Source organism: Siphateles boraxobius, unplaced genomic scaffold (genome assembly GCF_051911475.1).
Source record: "Siphateles boraxobius isolate OS27281-9 unplaced genomic scaffold, OSU_SipBor_1 6, whole genome shotgun sequence".
Classification (NCBI taxonomy): domain Eukaryota; kingdom Metazoa; phylum Chordata; class Actinopteri; order Cypriniformes; family Leuciscidae; genus Siphateles; species Siphateles boraxobius.
Window position 1 is genome coordinate 16,557,930 of NW_027509186.1, and position 21,041 is coordinate 16,578,970.

The window sequence follows — 21,041 nt, forward strand, 5'->3', positions numbered from 1 at the left end:
ACGACGAATGGGGTTTCGCTTAGAAAGCCTATCAACTTCGAGTATTACAAAACGAGCCAATGGCAAAGAAATGCCATGGGTCTGCGGAATTTGCATGGCGTAACTCCGCCCCACCTCGTGGGTATAAAAGGAGGAAGCCGGCAGCAAGCAGATATGTTTCTTCGCTGAGGAGCCAAGACTGAGCTCAGGCGATCGCCGCGGTACAGCGGAAAGTGGCAGGCAGACGTAACGTCTCCGTTCCCTACTCAGGGAACGAGGGTTACATACGTAACCGTAGACGTTCCCTTTCGTTGTCACTCCGAGTTACGTCGGATGACGACGAATGGGGTTACCAGTCTAATCACGCCACCTTCTCAGCTGTCTTCCAGTGCCCTGCGTCAATCGAGATCCCTGTCAGCCTGGACAAAGGACTCCATATAACACAGGAATACCAAGGTACACTGGGAAGCATATCCCAAGCTTAGGGGAAGTATGCAATTAATGCCAGCCCGGAGGGGGGGGACTTAGAGAATACACATATGACCCGTAGGGGCTGTAGAAGCCGGACCTCATCTCGGCTGGAGGGACAGTCTCGATTGCACCCTTCGCCAGCAGGGTGGCAATCTCTGCTCTCATGATAGGGGCATTGCCACCGACCAAAGTGGAGCGGACTCCCCTGAAGCGGGGAGGAGACCGTGCGAACTGAATCGCATAGCCGAGCCTGACGGTACGCGCGATCCAGTGGGACAGACGGGGAAGCTCTAGCCAGGCTCCCAGGAACTGAACCAACGGGATCATGCGAGCCACAGGCATCCCCCCGGAGGGGCAGCGAAGCGGAGTAACTGGCCCAGATGTGGACGGCATAGCGGCCCGGAGAGGGGGCACAGTTAGCAACCGCACCCTGGCAGAGGGGGCCAGGGGAGGACCAGGCTGGTCGTCCCGCGGGGGCCTGCTCTGCCAGGGGTCTGGCGACAGAGGGGGACAGGGGCGAAGCGGTCCGTGGACGGCACGCCGTGTCAACCGCCTCTGGGACAGAGGGGGGCGAGGAGAGCACAGCTTGTGGGCGGCGCTCTGTGTCGCCCGAGAACTCTGTGAGCTCAGGGAAGAGGGGATTGTTTCTGACTTTAACCACATTAGGGTGCTGCCCACCCGTGGGTGAGCAGCGGGGAGTGGAGAACAAAAGATTCTCCCCCGGCCCTCCACCGGGGGAAGGAGTGGTCCTGCTACCACCTCCTGTGAAACAATCATCATCCCTGAGCAGCCCGTCTCAGGAGCGCCGCTTGGCCCGGCGTTTAGCGGGGGGCGGGGCAGGAGAGGGCTGTGGCGCCTTCTTACGGCTTCCTCCGCGACCGGCCCTGGGTGGAGGCTGCTGCGTGGTCCGGGCGGGAGGGGCGGGAGCCGCAGGAGGGCGCCCTCGGCGGGAAACAGGTCGAGGCGTCTGCCCGGCCGGCAAGGTGGAGGCAGCAGCGGGCCGGCGGGGCAGAATGTGTCTGATGGCCTCGGTCTGTTTCTGGGCAGTTGAAAACTGTTGGGCAAAGTCTTCAACTGCACCGCCGAAGAGGCCGGCCTGGGACAAGGGGGCGTTAAGCAGACGGGTCCGCTCAGCGTCCCGCATGTCAGCCAGGTTCAGCCACAGATGTCGCTCCTGGACCACAGCTGTGGACATCACCAAACCCAGGGAGCGCGCGGTAACCTTCGTCGCCCGGAGAGCAAGGTCGGTCGCGGCGCGCAGCTCATCAAAGAGCCCTGGGTTTGTCCTACCCTCGTGCATGTCTCTGAGCATCTGGGTCTGGTAGACCTGCAGAGTGGCCATAGCATGCAGTGAAGCAGCCGCCTGTCCCGCCGCTCTGTAAGACTTCGCCACCAGGGTCGACGAAAATCTACAGGCTTTGGATGGGTGCTTAGGCTCGCCCCGAGAAGAAGCACTCTGAGGACATAGTTGCATGGCAACAGAGCGTTCAACCGGGGGAAGCCCAGTGTACCCACGGGCAGCTGCCTCATCGAGGGGAGGAAAGGCGGATGAGACCAGCGAGCGGTCCCGAGAAGACAGGGGGGTCTTCCAGGACTTCGAGATCTCATCATGCACATCCGGGAAGAAAGGTATTGGGGTTTGCCGAGGACGAGGGTCGGCGGCCTTACCCAAAAACCAATCGTCCAGCCGCGAGCGCTCAGGACAGGGTGGAGGCCTCCACTCAAGTCCGATGCTCGCGGCTGCCCGGGAAAGCATGGCCGTCATCTCCGGATCAGACTCGAGCACAGCCGTATGCACACCGGAAGGTGGCAGCTGTGACGAGCCCTCACTTCCAGAAGAGTCAAACCCGCCTAGTGATGCTGCAACAGACATGGCATCTTCCTCTGTAGCTTCAACTGAAGCACGCGGGCCACCAGAGGGTAGACCCGCGGGAATCAGCAGTTCACTAGCAGGCACCGTCATTGAAGAGGGGGGCTGGGGTCGCGGACACATAGTCGGAGCCTTGTTCCAGACCGTAACCCTCAGATCACCCTGGCCACCAGCAGCAGGACGGGGGGTGGATGAGGGGACTCTCACTCTTGCGAGTTCACGGAGTCTCGACCGTAATGACGCGATGGTCATGTTCCCACAGAGAGAACATGAGTCATCCACGAGCGCTGCTCTAGCATGATCAATGCCCAAACATACTATGCAACGCTCGTGCCCATCAGAGTCCGATACCAATCTGCCGCAACCAGAAGTACACGGGCGAGACATCTTTAAAAAGACGTGCCACGTGTAAGCTCTTTTAGTGAGAGAAAACTCAAGTGTTGAAGCACCCGGGGAGAAACGCACCGACTGGCAGACCACTGCAACAGATCAGCAGGAAGCACGCTCTCGCCGTAGATCGCCGTCACACCAACACTCGAGGTACTCGTTTGTAAAGCTGACAATTCAGAGATGGCTTGTGGAGAGAAGAATACACTTGGCTCCGAAGCGAAAACATATCTGCTTGCTGCCGGCTTCCTCCTTTTATACCCACGAGGTGGGGCGGAGTTACGCCATGCAAATTCCGCAGACCCATGGCATTTCTTTGCCATTGGCTCGTTTTGTAATACTCGAAGTTGATAGGCTTTCTAAGCGAAACCCCATTCGTCGTCATCCGACGTAACTCGGAGTGACAACGAAAGGGAACTACACATGCAGCAAACACTGAAGGAAACTCTGATGCTAGCTCACTGGAAGTAACAGAATCATACACTGGGTTTTCAATGACCTCGGGAAATGGGAGTACTTTCCCTCCAGTGAGATCGTTACCTAAAATTAACGCCACACCATTCACAGGTAATTTGTGCCGCACTGGCAATTTTACACAGCCTGTTTCTAAACCGGATCGAATGTACACATTATGTAACGGTACTTTCAACACCCCCAACTCAATTCCTTGAATGAGAACATCAGATCCACAATAACTTTTCTCAGAGAATGACAACATACTAGCCAACACAAACGACTGATTGGCCCCTGTATCCCGCAACATGGTTACAGGAACCAAGTCTCGCTCAGATCTACTAAGAGAAATAACCCCCTGACACAAAATAGGATCATTCGCGCCATCAATATTCAAACTAATGTAAGTTGACTGCCGGCACCATCTATCAAAAAGCACAGTCTTCTCCCGTGCAAATTCCACATAAGTTTGAGAGGCAGTTTTAACATGTGCGCGAAACTTCTGCCTATATGCCTCTGGCACTAATGATGGTCAACACTAGTGGAGAGTACATCAAATTGAATCTTAACTGAACTCGGACGGCGATCATCAGCCTTCGTTTCCAGTTCACACTTCCTTATAACGTAACAGTTGAGTAGTGTGCTCCTGACGTTTTATTTCGAGATCTAATTGCTTTAACTGAATAGCTAGTTTTAAATCCTCCGAGTTTACACCACTAAGTGAGCGCAACACGGGATCTGAACTCACAACATCAACGCTATCTTCATCACTTAGCTCAACGTTAGAACTAGGCTGCAAGTACGACCGAACCAACAATGAGTTCCCATGCGAGTGCCAGCAGCGTCCTTATAAAGACCACGCCCCGACTGGACAACCAATGGCGTTCGTACACGCCAACCATTGGGCAACCTATCAGAAATCAGACAAACAAAATAAAAGAGAGAGAGAAGAGGAACAGAGCAATAGAACAATAGAACAAAAGAACAATAAGCTACATAAACATAGGTCGTAACAGAGTGAATCTTTATTTTCTTGAGTCTGAATGAACTGATTCTTTAGAATTAATTACATTTTCCAGTGCTACAAAGTGCTGCGTAGATTACATACAAGTTATAGTCCATTACTGATTGCAAATTAGATGATAATAATATTTCAAATATATTATTTTTTTTTATGTTACGTCAGGGTTTGCGGTTGTGGGTGAATTGGAACTGCAGTGGTTTTGTAAGTTGATGAAAAAACAATAATTAAATAATAAAAATGTAAAAAAAAAAAATATATATATATATATATATATAATATATATATATATTAGTGGTGGGCCGTTATCGGTGTTAACGTGCTGCGTTAACGTGAGACTCTTATCTGGCGATAAAAAAAATATCGCCGTTAATCTATTCTCAAAGTTGGGATCATAAAATAGCTTTTTCGAATATCGTTATATTTTCGCGCAAATCGCGCAGCAGGGTATTTTCCTGTCAGGGAAACAAGGTGTATACTTTTACATGTTACTTGGGCGATCGTTCCATACCTGTCAAGTTTTGGATTTGAAAATAAGGTAAATTTTCCGGCGCACACCGCGAGCAGTCCCACCACCGCAACCAAGCTCCAGTCACGTTATCCCTTACATTTTAAGACCAGTGTTATAGCTTAAATGAAAACACAAAAGGGTATATATGAAGAGCATTTATTTTAAAGGCTTATTTGCATATTTTCTGTTCATTTAACATTGCTTGTCTCTACATTTACATTTTATTTTCATTACACACATTCTTTTAATTTCATATTGCTTTTCTTTTGCAGTTTTTCTTTACATGTCACATAACTTTTCTTTACTCTTTTAGTGAGTTATTGTTCAAATTTGTTGCAGACTTTGCATTTAACCTGTTAGGCTGCAACCTCACTTTTGAAAAATCCTCAGAAATGGCACCCAAACTGACAATCACAAGTATGATCTCATTTGAAAGCTGACACCTGCAGTTTATTGCAAATGTAGAATTAATTATTGTCATAATGAAAAAATAGTTATTAATAGCTACAAACTTTTGTAAAGTTATTATAAATTTATTTTGTATGAAACATCTTCAAAGTTTCTGAGAATACAAATAGTGGTCAAATACTGAAACTTGAGTGTTATATATTTTTAATGATGTATAGTTTGTCAAGGTAATAACATTAAATCTGATAGTAACTTTGAACTATTTAAAAAAACAAAAAACGCTTCAGTGCGCCGGCGCACTGGCAACGGTTAACAGGTTTTAAGATGCTAAAGTCGGAGTTAAAAAACGCGTGACTGTCCCCTACCCTGCTCCTCTTCAGAAAAGTAAATTCGCTGTCCGCTGTCCTCCCTGATCGCGGTATTTACATGAGGGTTTTGGTTTTGTGGCAGGAGTGCCTTCCGTCTCTGTCGTACCGTCCATCATCCGTCTCCGAATTTTTTTTCTTTTTTCCCCCGCGTTGTCACTCATCATCTGACCTCACTCACACACTAACCTCGCGACAACTGTACCTGTAGTAGGCTACTGGAGGTGGCAGTTATCGCGTGGCTAGTGACAGAGCTCAGATTGCGAATGTTTTTTTTTTTAATCCGCCCGGGCCATTATTATTTTTTAATAGCGCAGGTTAAAATACGGGAGATTTACGGGAAAATACTAATACGGGAGGACGGCGGGAAAGAAGGGTTAAATACGGGACTTTCCCGGCCAAAACGGGATACTTGACAGGTATGGATCGTTCCTCTCGTTACTTTACATGTTGTTATGAGTTTATTCCAAGCGCGCTGTATCTTTTTTATGGGCATGAGCGATGCTCAATTTACAAATTGATCACTCTTTTGGGTCGATTCTGTTCAAAGACTTCATCAAACAAGTTGGCAGATCTGTCTAAATCGGTTCGCGAATCAGTTCTGTTTAGTTCCTCACGCACTGAATCGTCTGAACTCTGAAGCGCGTTCAATCACACTCGACACGGAGTCGTAACAGGAAGATTTAAGAACATCAAGAGCTACAGTTTAGTCTAGTGAAAGCAAATCTGCAAATGCATCATATTTTTGCCAGCGATGAAGATCTTTATTAGTTGAACATCTTCATAAGCTGTCTGTGAATGAATGATTCCACAGGACGATAACGTTACATTCGATTTCATTACATTCAGGTAATACATTTTACAACCAAACAGATTATTACGCCACGATAGCACTACTAAAAAGTATGAAATTATCCGTTGGACATATACATTAATTTATAGGCTACAAAATAACAGGGCTCTCAAGTCTCATTTCAACCCGTTCACACGCTCACACGCCACACCTTGTATTTCTTACGCTGATGAGTAAGGGAACTTGTCCCGCTATACAATTAATGGACGAGACGCAGGCAAACGGAGGAGTTCTCTGCCGAGTTCATAGCATCTGTCTCGAGTTATACAGAGTTAAATGCTAGCTACCAGCCAATCAGAAATTAGAATTAGTTGTTTCCGGGTAAATTATGGGTGCTTCTCAATATCCCTCCTCATCTCCTCGCTCCTCTGTCCTCCATCCTATGACCCGGAAACCAATCAAGCATCTTGAAGGACATTTCAATTCTATGATTGCACCGCGAGGAGTCGAGGATCGAGAAGTGAGGAGGCTTTCGGAGGAGTTATGAGCGAGGATACACAGGTGTATCCTATGCGGAAGTGTTATATTGACTACACGTGACGCACGTATTCTCCTCCCCCTTCACATCGGTCAAAATCTTTTTAATTTATAGTTTACCTTTGCAGTTTATATAAACCACACATATCACATATTTCAACAGGGTATCTTGCTTTATTATTATTCATTATGAATTTCTTAAATAAACAAACTTCAACAACATAAGGGCAGATCCTTTGAGCGCTGCTGATGACGCTGTGAAATGACGCCCGAGTGATCAAGTATTCCAATGTATAAAAAAAAGCTTTCATTCGATTCCTCCGTCCTCATTTTCTTTCCTTGCGTCCTTCCCTCACAACCTACAGGGGAGGAGCTGAGGCGCTAGGAAAGGAAGCGAGGAAAGGAAAACGAGGATGCACCAATAAGAAATGAGAAGCACCCTATGTGTTCCCGCTCCAATCACGATCGTTACTAGACAACAAGCGCACACACGGAGTGGAAGTTGAAAGAGCACGATCTGATGAATGCGGTTTGCGGACATCTTCATTTATTTTATTTTTTTTAGCATTTTGATTTTACGATTCCTGGACGATATATCTTGCCTGTGATTAAAGATAGTGAGAGCTGATGTTGAGGAGTATAGCCAAATTCGTGCTAAATTATTTTTGATGTATTCAAAAACTCTCCAACTGCTTTTAAAGGGGTCATCGGATGCAAAATACACTTTTATAAGGTATTTGCAAATAAATGTGTCTTTGCAGCGTGTGGACACAATCACCATGCAATGAAAAAAATCCATTCACTTTTTTTAATCCTCAAAAAGCCATAAAGTTGTTGCTCATTATCATTTAAAGAGACATCCACCGAAACAGGTCACTGTGAACAGAGCTGTTTTTGAAGAGGTAAAAAGGGTGTTGTTTTACACAACCATTGAGAAATTTTAACCAAAGTATGTTACAAACTTTACATGAAGACCCAAAAGAATCATACCAACTTGTGGAAAATGGGCATCCGATGACCCCTGTAAAGGTGACCGGTTTGGGTCTTGACATACATGCTCAGGGCAAGTTGTTATGACACAATGTTATGTACATTGAGCACTGATGTTCAGTTGGCTTGTTTGGGGTCAAATTTATTTTTATTTTTCAATAAATTTGTATTTTTTAAATATAACTATTTATTTTATTTGGATGAATTTGTCTTTTTTTATCAGATTTAACAATTGTTATAATTTCCATTTGTGCTGGTCAATTATGAACAATAGGCAAAATTGAACTGCTAGCAAAAATTGAAGCGAATTTGGTTGGGTCGAGGGACCGCTGCTGCAAATATTTGGGTGGCTCCTCCCCTAAATCTCACTCTAAACTTTTGATAAAACTTGAGAGCCCTAAAATAATAAGCTGACATTGTGTACAGTTTATGAAATGAACACCCGCCATCCCACGGTAATGTGTGTGTATTGCGCAGGGGCATAGTCACACGAATAGTTTACCGGTACATTGATTGAAACTAATTTGTTTAAAAAGGAGGTGGCTATTGCCGGTAAAGGCAGGTTAACATAAAATCATTATGACATATGACATTATTTTTTGATCTAACGAGCATCTGGTTTGGCGATGCAAAAACGGACTGTAGCTACGTCGTATTGTTTTTTTCTTCTTAGCCTACTATGTAAAAAAAAAAACGACGTAAACATACTTGTTCAATTAATAAACAGTTTGTTTGATGACATATCGCTAAAGATGAAATTGGCCTCCCTTTCTGTCATTGTAATTGTGCGTTTTATTTATTTATTTTATTTTACATATTTTTTTGAATGATATTCGACTTTTGCTCCTCTATTGTCGAATGGCATTTTTGGCAGAAATTCACATCCCTACGTGAGGCGAACTATTCTCAAAGACTTACTTTTAGTCATTATTTGGGTAGCACACATATTCTGAATGCCTTCGGCAGAATTAAAATGAGCCATTTTAATCTAGATTAATCTAGATTAATTGCAAGATCCAGTGAGATTAATCTAGATTAAAAAAAATTATCTATGCCCACCTCTAATATATATATATATATATATATATATATATATATATATATATATATATATATATATATATATATACATATATTTTACCTGCATGTGACCATTAACTGACATCATGGGAACCGTGAAAATGTTTATGTTTTGTCTCGTAATAAGTCCCGTATTGTCTTAATTATTTAATATATAGCTAAATATATTAGGGCAAAGAGGTCCGGCTGATAATAAGGGTATGTATTATGAAATTACATGAATTTGTGTATTTAAAAAAAGAATAAATAAATTAGGAACAATTTAATGACAGTGTGAACAATATGTTAACATGCAAAAAATAACTGTCTGATAATGGGTATTTTAAAACATAATTGAATCCAATTGGAACTACTTATTTTTTGGAATCTGCTTATTTAACCCAGATTGAATATAACCAATTATATTTATGTGTGAAAGAATCAGTTATTGATCGATTCACTGAAATGAATTGGTCCTTTCAGCACTACATATTAGATTGAATTCACTAACATGAATCAGACTTTCCAGTGAACATTTAAGAGAAAGGACCAATTCATTACAATAAAATTGTCCAAGAAACCCCTGAACTACTGTCAGGCTTATGAATAGGGAACTGAAAGTTAGTAGTATCGCTACTTCTAGTTAGTCAGTCCCTGCAAATATGTTTTCAGCCTTGAGCAATAGAAGCTTGTGTCAGAAATGAAAGATTTCTCCATCCTAACCTTGACTCGCATCAACCCCCCCATTTTCTTCTGTTGTCTTTCTTTTTTTTTTTTTTTAGGTGTGTGTGGGCAGCAGGCATTCAAGACAGAGCCACGTAATGTGACGGTCAGGGCGGGGGCCACATCTCTGCTGAAGTGTGAAGTGCTGAGGGCCTCAGGGGCCGTGCAGTGGGTTAAAGATGGGCTGCTCCTGGGACCTCAGAGATCACTCCCTGGCTACCCACGCTACAGCATGACAGGAGACCAGCAGAAAGGTGAGAACTCGGAGGGATGGAAAGAATGAGATGGGGTGATTAAAAACAAACGTCTACGAGTTGCTGAAATGTTTGCTGACATGTTGTTAGATGTGCATGAGTGAGCAACTGTCCCCAAAGAGTACAAGAATGTGAAACTGTTCTCGGAACAGCTAGAGTTTACAGCTACATTTATTTAAAAAGTATTCATTTATTTATTTATATACTTGCTTACTTATTTATTTACTTAGTGGATCTCACAGAACCTGCATAAGTCACATTTCAGCCTAAAACAACTCAATTGGAAAATGTTACAGGACAATTTATAAACGTGGCTAAATCTGTAAAAATAAAAGTTTTAATTTAGTTAGGTATGGCTAAACTTAATTTTTCGCGAAAGCCTTTTCAAAGTATACTCCTTCGGGGTTAGTGCAGAAAGCCGCTCATCGCGTGCACATCTAGTGGCTCAAGTTACTCGCACATGCGCTGTTGTACACGCTCCATCCGTGCAGACACAAAAATTGGGCTGCACATGGACAGTGTGCATAAACGTCCAGATGACAACAATGATGTCACAAGGGACAGTGCGCGGACCGCCGTGGAACGCGGACAGCCGAAGTATACTTAAGTATACTTAATAACTGTCACTGTCCCGCTAGCGGGACAAATAAATTTACTTCAATATATTACTATTAAATCCTAATTTAATCGTGACAAACTATATATCGTTGGAAAGGTCTAAGACTCCTAAATAGATATTTTAGCGCTGTTTTTTTCTTACAAATTATGTATGAACAGTAATATATGAATTTATGACAAGAGTGCGCCTCAAAAAATCGACGTCATTACAGGAGTTTCTGACCTTTGTCACAAAAAGTCGACGCACACACTTTTAATTATTGAAACTTTGGTTTTTAATGCTAAAAGTTCATAATAAAACATAATTTAGTATTTGTCAATAAAAAAGATACAATTATATTTTAAAAAGTAAAGTAAGAAGTACTCTAAAAAGTATAATATATTATATGTATATATTTTTTTTATTATTATTTATTTATTATTATTATATCACATATTTTAGTAGTTATCGTAAATTAGGTTTCATTTGAAAGCTTACGAACTCAGAATTCATCCTGTGAAAACCGTTTTGAATTTGGACGTTGCGTTACCATAGAAACGGTATTTTTTTATTAGGCCCCTCCCCTTTTGGGCATCATCTTTCATAATTTATTATCAAAACCTTTTCTTATCTTGACACAACACATAGTGTCAGAATGGTCTGAGTCTCAAGGTTCCATATTTAGTGACATAAGTAATATTTGGATAGAAATTTATTAATTTGTTATGGCAGAATGCATACAATTAAATTCAATGGAATTCAATGGCACCCGGTGGCTATTTTTGGTATAACGCCTAAACAAAATCTCATGGGAACTTCAATTTTTGTGATGTCAACTTCAAATTTGGAACACAACTCGGTTAGATATATAGCTTTCATTTTATAGTAATTTTATAGTAAAACAATTTTCGTGACAGTTAAGGGGTTCATAAAACCTGCCCAAGTCACATTTCATCCCAAAATAAATAAATAAAATGTATAAATTTTAGTGTTTCATTACATTTCATATATATATATATATTTCACGTGTCATATATTTTTTTTTAAGTACATGGTATATATTTAAGTAAAAACTTTTATTTAGTCTTTTTTTTGTTTTGGTTATAATCCACAGTGTTGGGGTAACGCTTTACAAGTATCGTAAGTTACGTAATCAAATTACTTTTTTCAAGTAACTAGTAATGCATAATTTACAACAAAATATCTAAGTTACTTTTTTAAATAAGTGATGCATTTTTGTTTTCCCATGTATTGACTGGCAGCTCTCCTATCCTCATGTTGAGTGAAATCATGAGAAAGTGTAGAGGGTGTTGTGTGTGAACATGATGATTATTATAGCTCTAAACTGAATGTGAACATTTACTCATCTCACTGGCATAAAGACAGATTCAGTATTCCACAAAATCAATAAAATAATAATAATAAATGCAAACTCAGAATATTACGCAAACCTGCAATGATTAAATTTGTAATTACACAAATATTTATCTATTTAAACTTTATTTATTTAACTTCACTTTATGAAACAATGTCTTTACTAATGGCCTTCGATGGTCCAATTCAACCATACAAATAAGCAAAAATGACTTTAGATAAACATCACATTTGCAGTTTCTTTGGAATAAATAGAGAAAGAGGAAGCGAAAGGAAAAGGGTCTCTATCGGGAGAGACTAAATAACAACGCCAGGCAGCTTTATTTAGAGAAACTGCTTGACATCAACAAAATGGACCCGTACGACCTGCAGCTACAGAATGGACGAAAGCACGACCACCTTTCATATACCCTGACATTGTCAATTACCTGGTTTATGGTATCAGTGCCTACACATTGCAAGACTTCAGAAGCTTTAAGTCATTAGAAGCTTATGAACAATTCTCCAAGACTTACAAACTCACAAACCTGTAAACTGCGAGAGCTCAGTCATGTTTGAGGTTTAATAAATGTGATATGAATCGGATGCGTGCATTTGCACCTGCCGTGAAAGTGAACATTCTCACTGTCGAAGTAACCATGGAAACGGATAGCTTATCCTGCCAAGGTGGTGGCGCTGCCCCAGCATGCAACACAGCGTGACGTAGGTCCACATTCTCTATTCTTCTGCGACCCAGAATAGCACCACAGCTGAAAGGTTTGTTTGAGCTGCGCCCTCTACTGGACAGGCATGAATTTGCATTGCCTTCAGTCTGAGGTTTCCTCATTTCAATTTTGGTGTGAAAGGGCCTTTACATTTACGAAAAATAGAGCTTTTTTTGTAATTAAAAATCAAAGAAGCAACCCCAGCCTAGGAGAGAAAAAGTAATGCAAAAGTAACGTAATTCATTACTTTCCATAAAAAGTAATTGTAACACAATTACTTACTCTTTTAGGGAGAAACACATTACTTTTGCAAAAAAAAAATATTGTTATGCATTACTTTTATTGCACTATACACTTGTGGCGAGCAGGATGAAGCCGAGGGCCGTCAGAGAGCAGCACGAGGCCGGTGGCGTGATTACTGATGAGCGCCACCTGCGCAACGCACCGGTCTCGTATCTATCACGGAGGAGCGGAAGCATAAAAGGAGGAGACAGTGTAGATAGAGAGAAGCCAGGCCTGGATTTGTGTTGTGTTTGTTTTGTTATATGTGACAGCAGTCGTCCGTGAGGGGCTGCTGTCTTTTACTTTCATTTTGTATTTTGTTTTATTTTTGATATTAAAGTTTATTGAATGTTCGCCGGTTCCCGCCTCCTTCTTCCCACAACATAAATCCAGGCCTGTCCTCTCTCGATCTCCACTGTTGTCGCTCCTCGCGTTATGCTTCCGCTCATCCGTGAGAGATATGAGTCCGGTGCGTCACACAGGTGGAGCTCATCTGTAATCATGCCACCAGCCTCGTGCCGCTCTCTCACGGCCCTCGGCCTCGTCCTGCTCGCCACAAAACTATGTACTCAGCCAGTGTATGAACTTTACAAGGTTATATTATTATTATTATTAATATTTATTTTATTTTGTCATTCAACGCCTGAGTCTGATAGCCCCTGCCCCTCCACTAAGGAATTAAAGGTGTGACAGTTGAGTGCATGAAGTGTCCAACATTCCACACTTCATTTTTTCAGTTAATTAAGTGTATCATCTGTTGAAAGTGTACTTTTTTCTAAAAACATCATAGAACAGTACATTCATAAGTATGTAAATTCGGACACACCTTTTTTTTTTTTTTGATTTTGGAGTGAAATATGATGTTTTCACCCATGATGCTTTTGATAGATTTTGTGAGATTACCATTAATACATTGTTGTCTTAATGCACTGGAGTGTTTGGGAAATGATAAATCAGGGGTGGGGCTTTTTTATTTCGGTGTAAAAGATAATTAGCATGAATCATTAGAAAATGTTTTGCTCATAATCTGCAGAGGGCTATAGATGCCTCAGTCTCAATGTCTAGTTTAGATGCAGCCTTTCTCATCAAAATGCGCTCAGCCCTCTTAAAAACAGCTTAGCGAGATGCTATCAAAGGGGTTCTAATTTAAGCACCGGAGACAGATTTAAGAAATCAGCTCTTTTTTTTTAGAGAGTGAGAGGACTGTAATACCCCCCCAGCCCCAGCCGCCCCCAAATTCCCTTACAGATTAAAAACATTATAAAGATAAAATCATCCCTGAATTACTCCTATTTTTAATATACATTGAGAGTAAATTGAGATCATTGTGCAGTGGGCTGAGGCACTGAATAACCTATGATGCTTGGCCAGTGTGCATTTCGTATATGAAAAAGCCAATTAAAAGACAAAACAAAACAAGTCCCGAGCATATGCTTCTCTTTATAGAGGACAAAAGCTGCTATCCGACATAGCAAGAGATTGCAATTTGTTCCAAATGCAAGTACAAATACTTAAAAAATGCTTACGCACTTCAATGCTACCGCTTGTGCCGCCAGGCATTGATAGCATGATGGATAAAGAGTGCCATGTAAGGGACAAATGATGTCATAAAAAGACATGCTGAAAGCATCTTTAATGTTAACACTGCCAACCTTAATCTACTGATACGCATCCGCGTATCCACATGAGTTCACGCAAACGGCGTGACAAACGGTAGGTGCGCGCACACCCTCGGATACATTGCAAAAGGAAATGAGTCAGAGAACGGGCCAGAGTCCCTGTCGGCTTTTCGTATTGGTTGTCAGAGCCATAATTATTGGACTTCTTCAAACACGCGCTCACAAACACCCTGAACTGCAACACCGTGGCAGCATGTTCCGAGTGCAATTTCAAGAGAGTGGAAAATCATTAATGATCTGAAAGTGGTTTCCTTTCCTTCTATGATCACATAGATCTGAAAATTGCTGCTGGTTGGTGTTAATTATCCTGCCATCCTGCCTGACACCTCCTTTTTTCAGCCGTGGAAGTTGTCATATCAGTATACTATTTTCTGCATGTTGGTTTTCTTCAGAGGGGAGGAGAAAAGGAAAAAGGAGCAAAAGAAAAATGTTCAAAGCTCGAACAGCTTGCATAAACTTTGCCGGAGCAGCTATTAATCCTGGCAGAATGGTAGTTGAACAAACAACCCCTTGGTGGCACAATATTCTGCTAGTAAATAACAAGCATCTTGCACACAAAGGAATGATGTTGAAGGGCTGCATCAAACAGAATGAATCACGTTCTTCTCTCCAGTGTGCATAGCTAATTGGGACCGTTAATTTGAGATTGCATACAAATTTAGCACTGCCATTTGACAATTGTAATTTCTTTACTCTGATTTGTTTCTAGCTAATTATAAGTGGATTTCAAGAAGCATTTGAACATGCCAATTCTCCAAATTCTTCTTAATGGTGGGAACTCTTCAAAAAACCCAAGACATCAATCAGCACATACGTTTAAGTAATATTCTGAGTTAAATTAAACTGTACGTTTGCAAAAACAACAACAACAACAACAACAACAACAAGCAAAATTGCATTCTCAGATTTATTTTGTGGAAATAAATTAGTACTTTTATTCAGCAAGGATTCATTGAATGGATCACAAGGGACAGTAAATACTTTTACAATAAATACTTTTTCAAGTACAGTAGTGGCCAAAAGTGGTGTCTGTAGGGGATATTTGCAAAATATTTATTTTTCATGACACTTCAGGTTCTATTAAACAATCAAAATATGAGGAGTATGTTATCTTTGGAAGAAAATACACTAAACTTGGTTGAGGTATTAAAATGGCAAAATTATTTGGCAAGAAAGGAAAACTCCTGCTTATAATTAAAATGGGTTTTATTGTATTATGCAAAAAAGGCATTGAAAAACAAAACTCACCGGAATTAAAGCATTCATTGACTACAATGTAATCAATTATTAATAATTTGTTGGTTCTTCCCTTGTTTTTGATTATGGGTGGTTTTGATTATGATTATACCCATGACTGGGTATTGACTTACTAAACGTTGTGCATGTGTCATGCTTAACTTCTTTCCAACTCTCCTTATGTTCTTCCCAATGGTGAGCTTCATTGGAAGACCTGTATGACTTATCACAATTCAGGTTTATAATTTCCCAAGAGGTTTTAATGGCTTTAAGGTCAGGGGACTGAGGAGACCATTTCAAGACTTCAAAATGCTCAGCTTGATAACTTTCATTGCGCTTTCACTGTGTGTTCGGGATCGTTATTATCTTGGAAAAATACATGTTTGATCTCCAAACATACTCGGCTACACTGTGTTCAGCAGGATTCACAAATATTGGTCCATTTTCAAAGTTCCAGCAATTTTGTAGATCCTACAAACACCTGCTGCAGACATACATCCCCGATACCATTATGTTTCCCCTGCCATGCTTAGTAGTGCATTTGGAATTAAAGAGAACTAACCCTTAGATGCTGGGATCTTCACTAATCCTACTATATTGGTTCTTCCCACATTTTATTAAATAAAATGAGTTTGGCTATGAGATAGATGGGGTCAATTTTAATTTCAAGTTGACTTCCAAGTATTTTGTCTGCACTTTTGAAACCGGTGTACATTCAGCCTATTCTCCAAACTGAATGACCGGTTGAAAATATTTTCTATAGTAATCAACAGCATTACAAATGATACCAGCAAAAGCTTAATAAGTCTCTGAATATTCATTCTATATTGTCAAGTCTCTATTCCGATCCATTTTCCATGTGAACAACATTACATTTCTCTCATATTCATTTATTTACGCCTCATGTTTTCTGCTCTGTCTACTGTCTCTTACAGGCCAGTACCATCTTCAGATTTTCAACGTGAGTTTGGAAGACGACGGCACCTACGAGTGCCAAGTGGGGCGGTCCGTAAGCAGCCGTGCCATTGTGTCCCGCACAGCCTGGCTCAATGTGCAGAGTAAGCAAACCGATCTTTTACCACCGCGCAAGGAGGGGGGTGCAAATGGGGAAAAGAAGCAAGTGGGACAACTTTAGCCATGACAGATCGCTCAACCAGGGCCGCTAATGGCTGCGCACGCACTGAAAAGGTGACACTCAGTGGCAAACCTAAGCCTGTCACTATAGCCACATTCAGGGTACTAATGAGCCATGGAGTTTCTCTGCAGTGTGGTGGAGAATCCCTTGTGCTGCACTTCAGATAAAGTCCCATTGGTCACAGGTGTATGACAGCGGTGATAGCTCGCATTAGTGATGTGGCCAATTAGTTAGCGCACTTGGCCACAGCGGATAGGGCACTTATAGCGGGCAACATCTGAGACTTACCTATACCTGAGGTTCCCCTGCTCCTGGGTGATAACTTTTTTCTTTTAATTTAGTTTCTTTTTTAAACTCCACTTTGAAATATAACATGTCCAGATGGGTTTTGCTTTGTCCTTTGCTGTAGAAACTTTTATGAAGGTAGTCAAGTTAAGAGTTGCGAAGATTTGGAAAGAGCAAAAAGTAGCACGTTTTGACCAAGTGAAATAATAAAAAATAATAAACAACATATTTTATATAATTTTATTAATATAATTATTTTATAATAATAGAAAAATAAAATAAAATAAATACTAATTATTATAAAAATGAATGAAAATGAAAATAAAATTATTTGTAATATTTTATTTCAGTTTTGTTTTTAAGTAATATTTATATGACTTGTCCAGACATCAAGAATGTTTCGCTTTGTCCTTTACTGGAATAAAATGGATAATAACTTTAAATTCTTACCATACTTTTTGAGTTTCGGGTTCAGTGCAATGTATGTTTGTGACTTGGCTATGATTCTCTTTGTATTGTGTGAACCTTTGAGGCCGAATCACCTTCGAGAATACCTGAAGGAAATTCATAGACATCACAGGGAAGGAGTTTGACTTTGTGTCGAATTGATTTCAGTGAAAGATGCTGGTAGTTATTGGTTCAATCCTGTGCAGCTGTTCTTTCCAATCAGAGTTCAATTTGAGGATCTTTGGAGCCATTTCAACATGTCAATTCCTTAAGCACTTGAGCTCTGAGGATGTTATTACTCAACCGTTTCTGACTAGTTTTGATTCGAACATGACCAGAAGACAGATTCAGTGAGGTGCTAGCTTGAGAAAAGCTCTCATTGTATCATTGAGAGAGTGAGTTGTTGAATCTTTTACTTTGACCCAACAGACTGATTCACAAATTAATTGTTCAGTCTGATTTGAGTTCATTAAACAAGGACTAACTGAAAAGAATGAATCATTCATGAATTTTATCTATACTAATCTCTTGTTATTTCTTATGAGAAAAACAAACTTTTTAATTTGAATGCGATTGGATTGGATTGGATTGGATTGGATTGAAGCAGTGTTGAAGTTCCACTTCGGAAGGGAAATGAGTTTTCAAATCATTGGCAAAATCAAGATTATTAAAGTGATTAACAACAGACATTTTCATCTGTTTATCACACAAAGATAGTGTACAGCTTCAAAAGTGTTAACATATAATGCAAGTCATGTTGTATGCTTTTATGATGGTGTTTGTTCTTTTTGGAACTCCACAGAAAGATGCATGAAAGCTCTTCAAAAAGAATGGCCTTATGTTTTACTTAGAAAAACACGAGGGATACAATACAGTAATGTCGAGCCCGTTCTCATCCTTTGGCGGCATATGTGACGCCATATGACAAAACGGCGAAATACTACGCACATGGCACCCTTTAGCGTGAATATAACACGCGAACCCAAGGCGTCATAAAGTTGACTGGCATCCTTTAGCGTGAATATGAGACGCAGACCCTACCCCACACCTAAACCTACCCATCACAGTGCGTGTTATATTGACGATAAAGGGTGCCATGTGCGTAGTATTTCGCCGTTTTGTCATATGGCATCACATATGACGCCAAAGGATGAGAATGCGTTATAATGTCATATACCTTAAAGGTTTGCTATTCCATCACTTTTCTTAGTTTATACATTTGTTTGTAGTTTATTGCTTGTGTAACGTACCTTTCAAGATGAATCTGAGGCGTCGTGAGGCAGATGGATGTTACTGAGCATGGTCACTGGTCCACGTCATATCCCTGTATCATTCTTTCATTTTCTAAGCTTCTCTCACAGTCACACTCTGTAATGCATGCGTAATCCTCCCTGTTTCACACTTTCTCTCTTTTTTCTATTGCTCTATCCCTTTCAGTCTCTGACTATTGCTTTACTTCCATCTCTTCTGCCTCCTGTGGTGGGAGCCGGCCCATATGTCTAAGGCAGGGAGTCTCGAAAGCCCCTTCTCTTCACCAGTCGTCAAGCGTTCACTTCCTCTTCCGTCCCAGAGATGTGTGTGTGTGTGTGTGTGTGTGTGTTTGTGTGTGTATGTGTGTGTGTGTGTGTGTTTGTAACGGAGGGCGGTTGCTGTGGTGACTACTTTTCTTTTGCCTGGGAAGGCAGCAGGTTTTATTGACAGCAATGTAAAAGAGAAAGGACAAGAGAGTGAAGATAGTTATGGCTGTAACAGAATCTCAGTTTCACACACACACACACACACACACACACACACACACACACACACACACACACACACACACACACACACACACACACACACACACACACACACACACACACACACACACACACACTGCTGCATCAACGGCAGCAGGCCTGAGTCACTCATTTATCACAATCAACAGATTGTGTTTGTGCTTTTAATAGGACTGTAAATTGAATAACACACACTGCTGCATCAACGGCAGCAGGCCTGAGTCACTCATTTATCACAATCAACAGATTGTGTTTGTGCTTTTAATAGGACTGTAAATTGAATATATTATTTTGGTGTGTTTTAATTATTCAAAAATAACAAAAAAGATTCAGAATATATTTCATATAGTTTAATTATTATAATGTTTTTTTGTCATTTTAAAGTAAATAAATTGAAATAAAAATAAATTCCAAATATTATAAAAAATAAATTACAATTAAAATAAAATGTATGTATATATATATATATATATATATATATATATATATATATATATATATATGTTTTTCTAACAATGCAATACAAATTGCAATCATGCCTTCTGTACTTAAATTCCCATATACAATTTCCAAATATGATAAAGTCATATATTAAAAATTTGATATAATTCAGTTTTATAGAATTCATCCAATTTCATTATTTGTTTGTATAATATATATAATCAGAACAATTATACATGTTACAATATAAAGATTAAAGATGAACTGAACTGAAATTTGAAAAAAATGTGATATAACAGATGCATTTTATTTATTCTCATTGGTACAATTATTAAAATGATAGAATTTGTTAAAAGGGATAAAATGGTACGTTGAAAATGTTGTTGTTGTTACACGGGCGCCGCCATGTTGGATTTCAACATTCGAATACGTCACTGGCATGGTAGGCTATTCCGTTACCAACCAACACTAGCAGAGCTAGCTTCTCTCTACCCCCTGGCCTTGTCAACAAAATTATTCTAGTCGTGATTTCTAGTGTTTACGAGTACATGAAGCGTCCATGCTCCGGTAGCGCCAGCGCCGCGCCCACGCCCGCACCAGTCACTTCCTCCAAACGATCCTGTACTGTATGTTGAGCCTGAAACTGGTCGTCCTCCATGTGGTGGTAGTCAGATACTACTGGCCTGTCCCTCACATGCTCAAATGCGTAACTCATGCAATTAAAATTACTGATTTTTCGTGTGTGTTTATAGGACCTGTAGCTGTTGCCTATATACCTTCGCGGGTCCTACCATGCCAGTGACGTCATCGAAATTTCCAGCGTAACAAACGCAATTTTTGTGCTGCTTAAAAAAAAAGCTATATTGAAATTTTTAGTTACAATTTTTAATGTAAATTACTTTTAATTCTCATAAACAACATGTTATCAACGTTTATTTTTTTCAGTTCAGTTCTTTAAAGATGATGAAGAGTAAGACAGGTTCCAAATACTAAGTGATTTAAGGATAAAATAAACTAATAATATTCCAGCATGTGCAACAGTGTGCTCTAGACACAAACAACAACTGAGGAAAAAGGGAACTTTAGTATACACTGATAACTAACTCAAATACAAACAGATGTGATGATTAAATGAATTTCCATGGTAACAAACAAGTGGTGGGAAATATAAACAAAGACAACAGAGAAATAATAAGCAAACTAAAAGTCCATGAGAATGAAAACTAAACTGACGGATAATGCCATTACACCCCATCCGAGA

At 40.5% G+C, this 21,041-nt stretch overlaps 1 protein-coding gene across 6 annotated transcripts in view; it reads left to right on the forward strand.

Moving 5' to 3' along the window:
- The window catches only part of nphs1 (NPHS1 adhesion molecule, nephrin), a 152,338-nt gene that overhangs the window by 33,974 nt on the left and 97,323 nt on the right, over nt 1-21,041 (forward strand). For all 6 annotated transcript variants that reach the window (XM_077207873.1, XM_077207878.1, XM_077207874.1 and 3 more), the window contains 2 exons: nt 9,627-9,821; nt 16,630-16,752. In XM_077207873.1, coding sequence (XP_077063988.1) covers nt 9,627-9,821; nt 16,630-16,752 — 318 coding nt within the window. The remainder of the gene's footprint in view (nt 1-9,626; nt 9,822-16,629; nt 16,753-21,041) is intronic.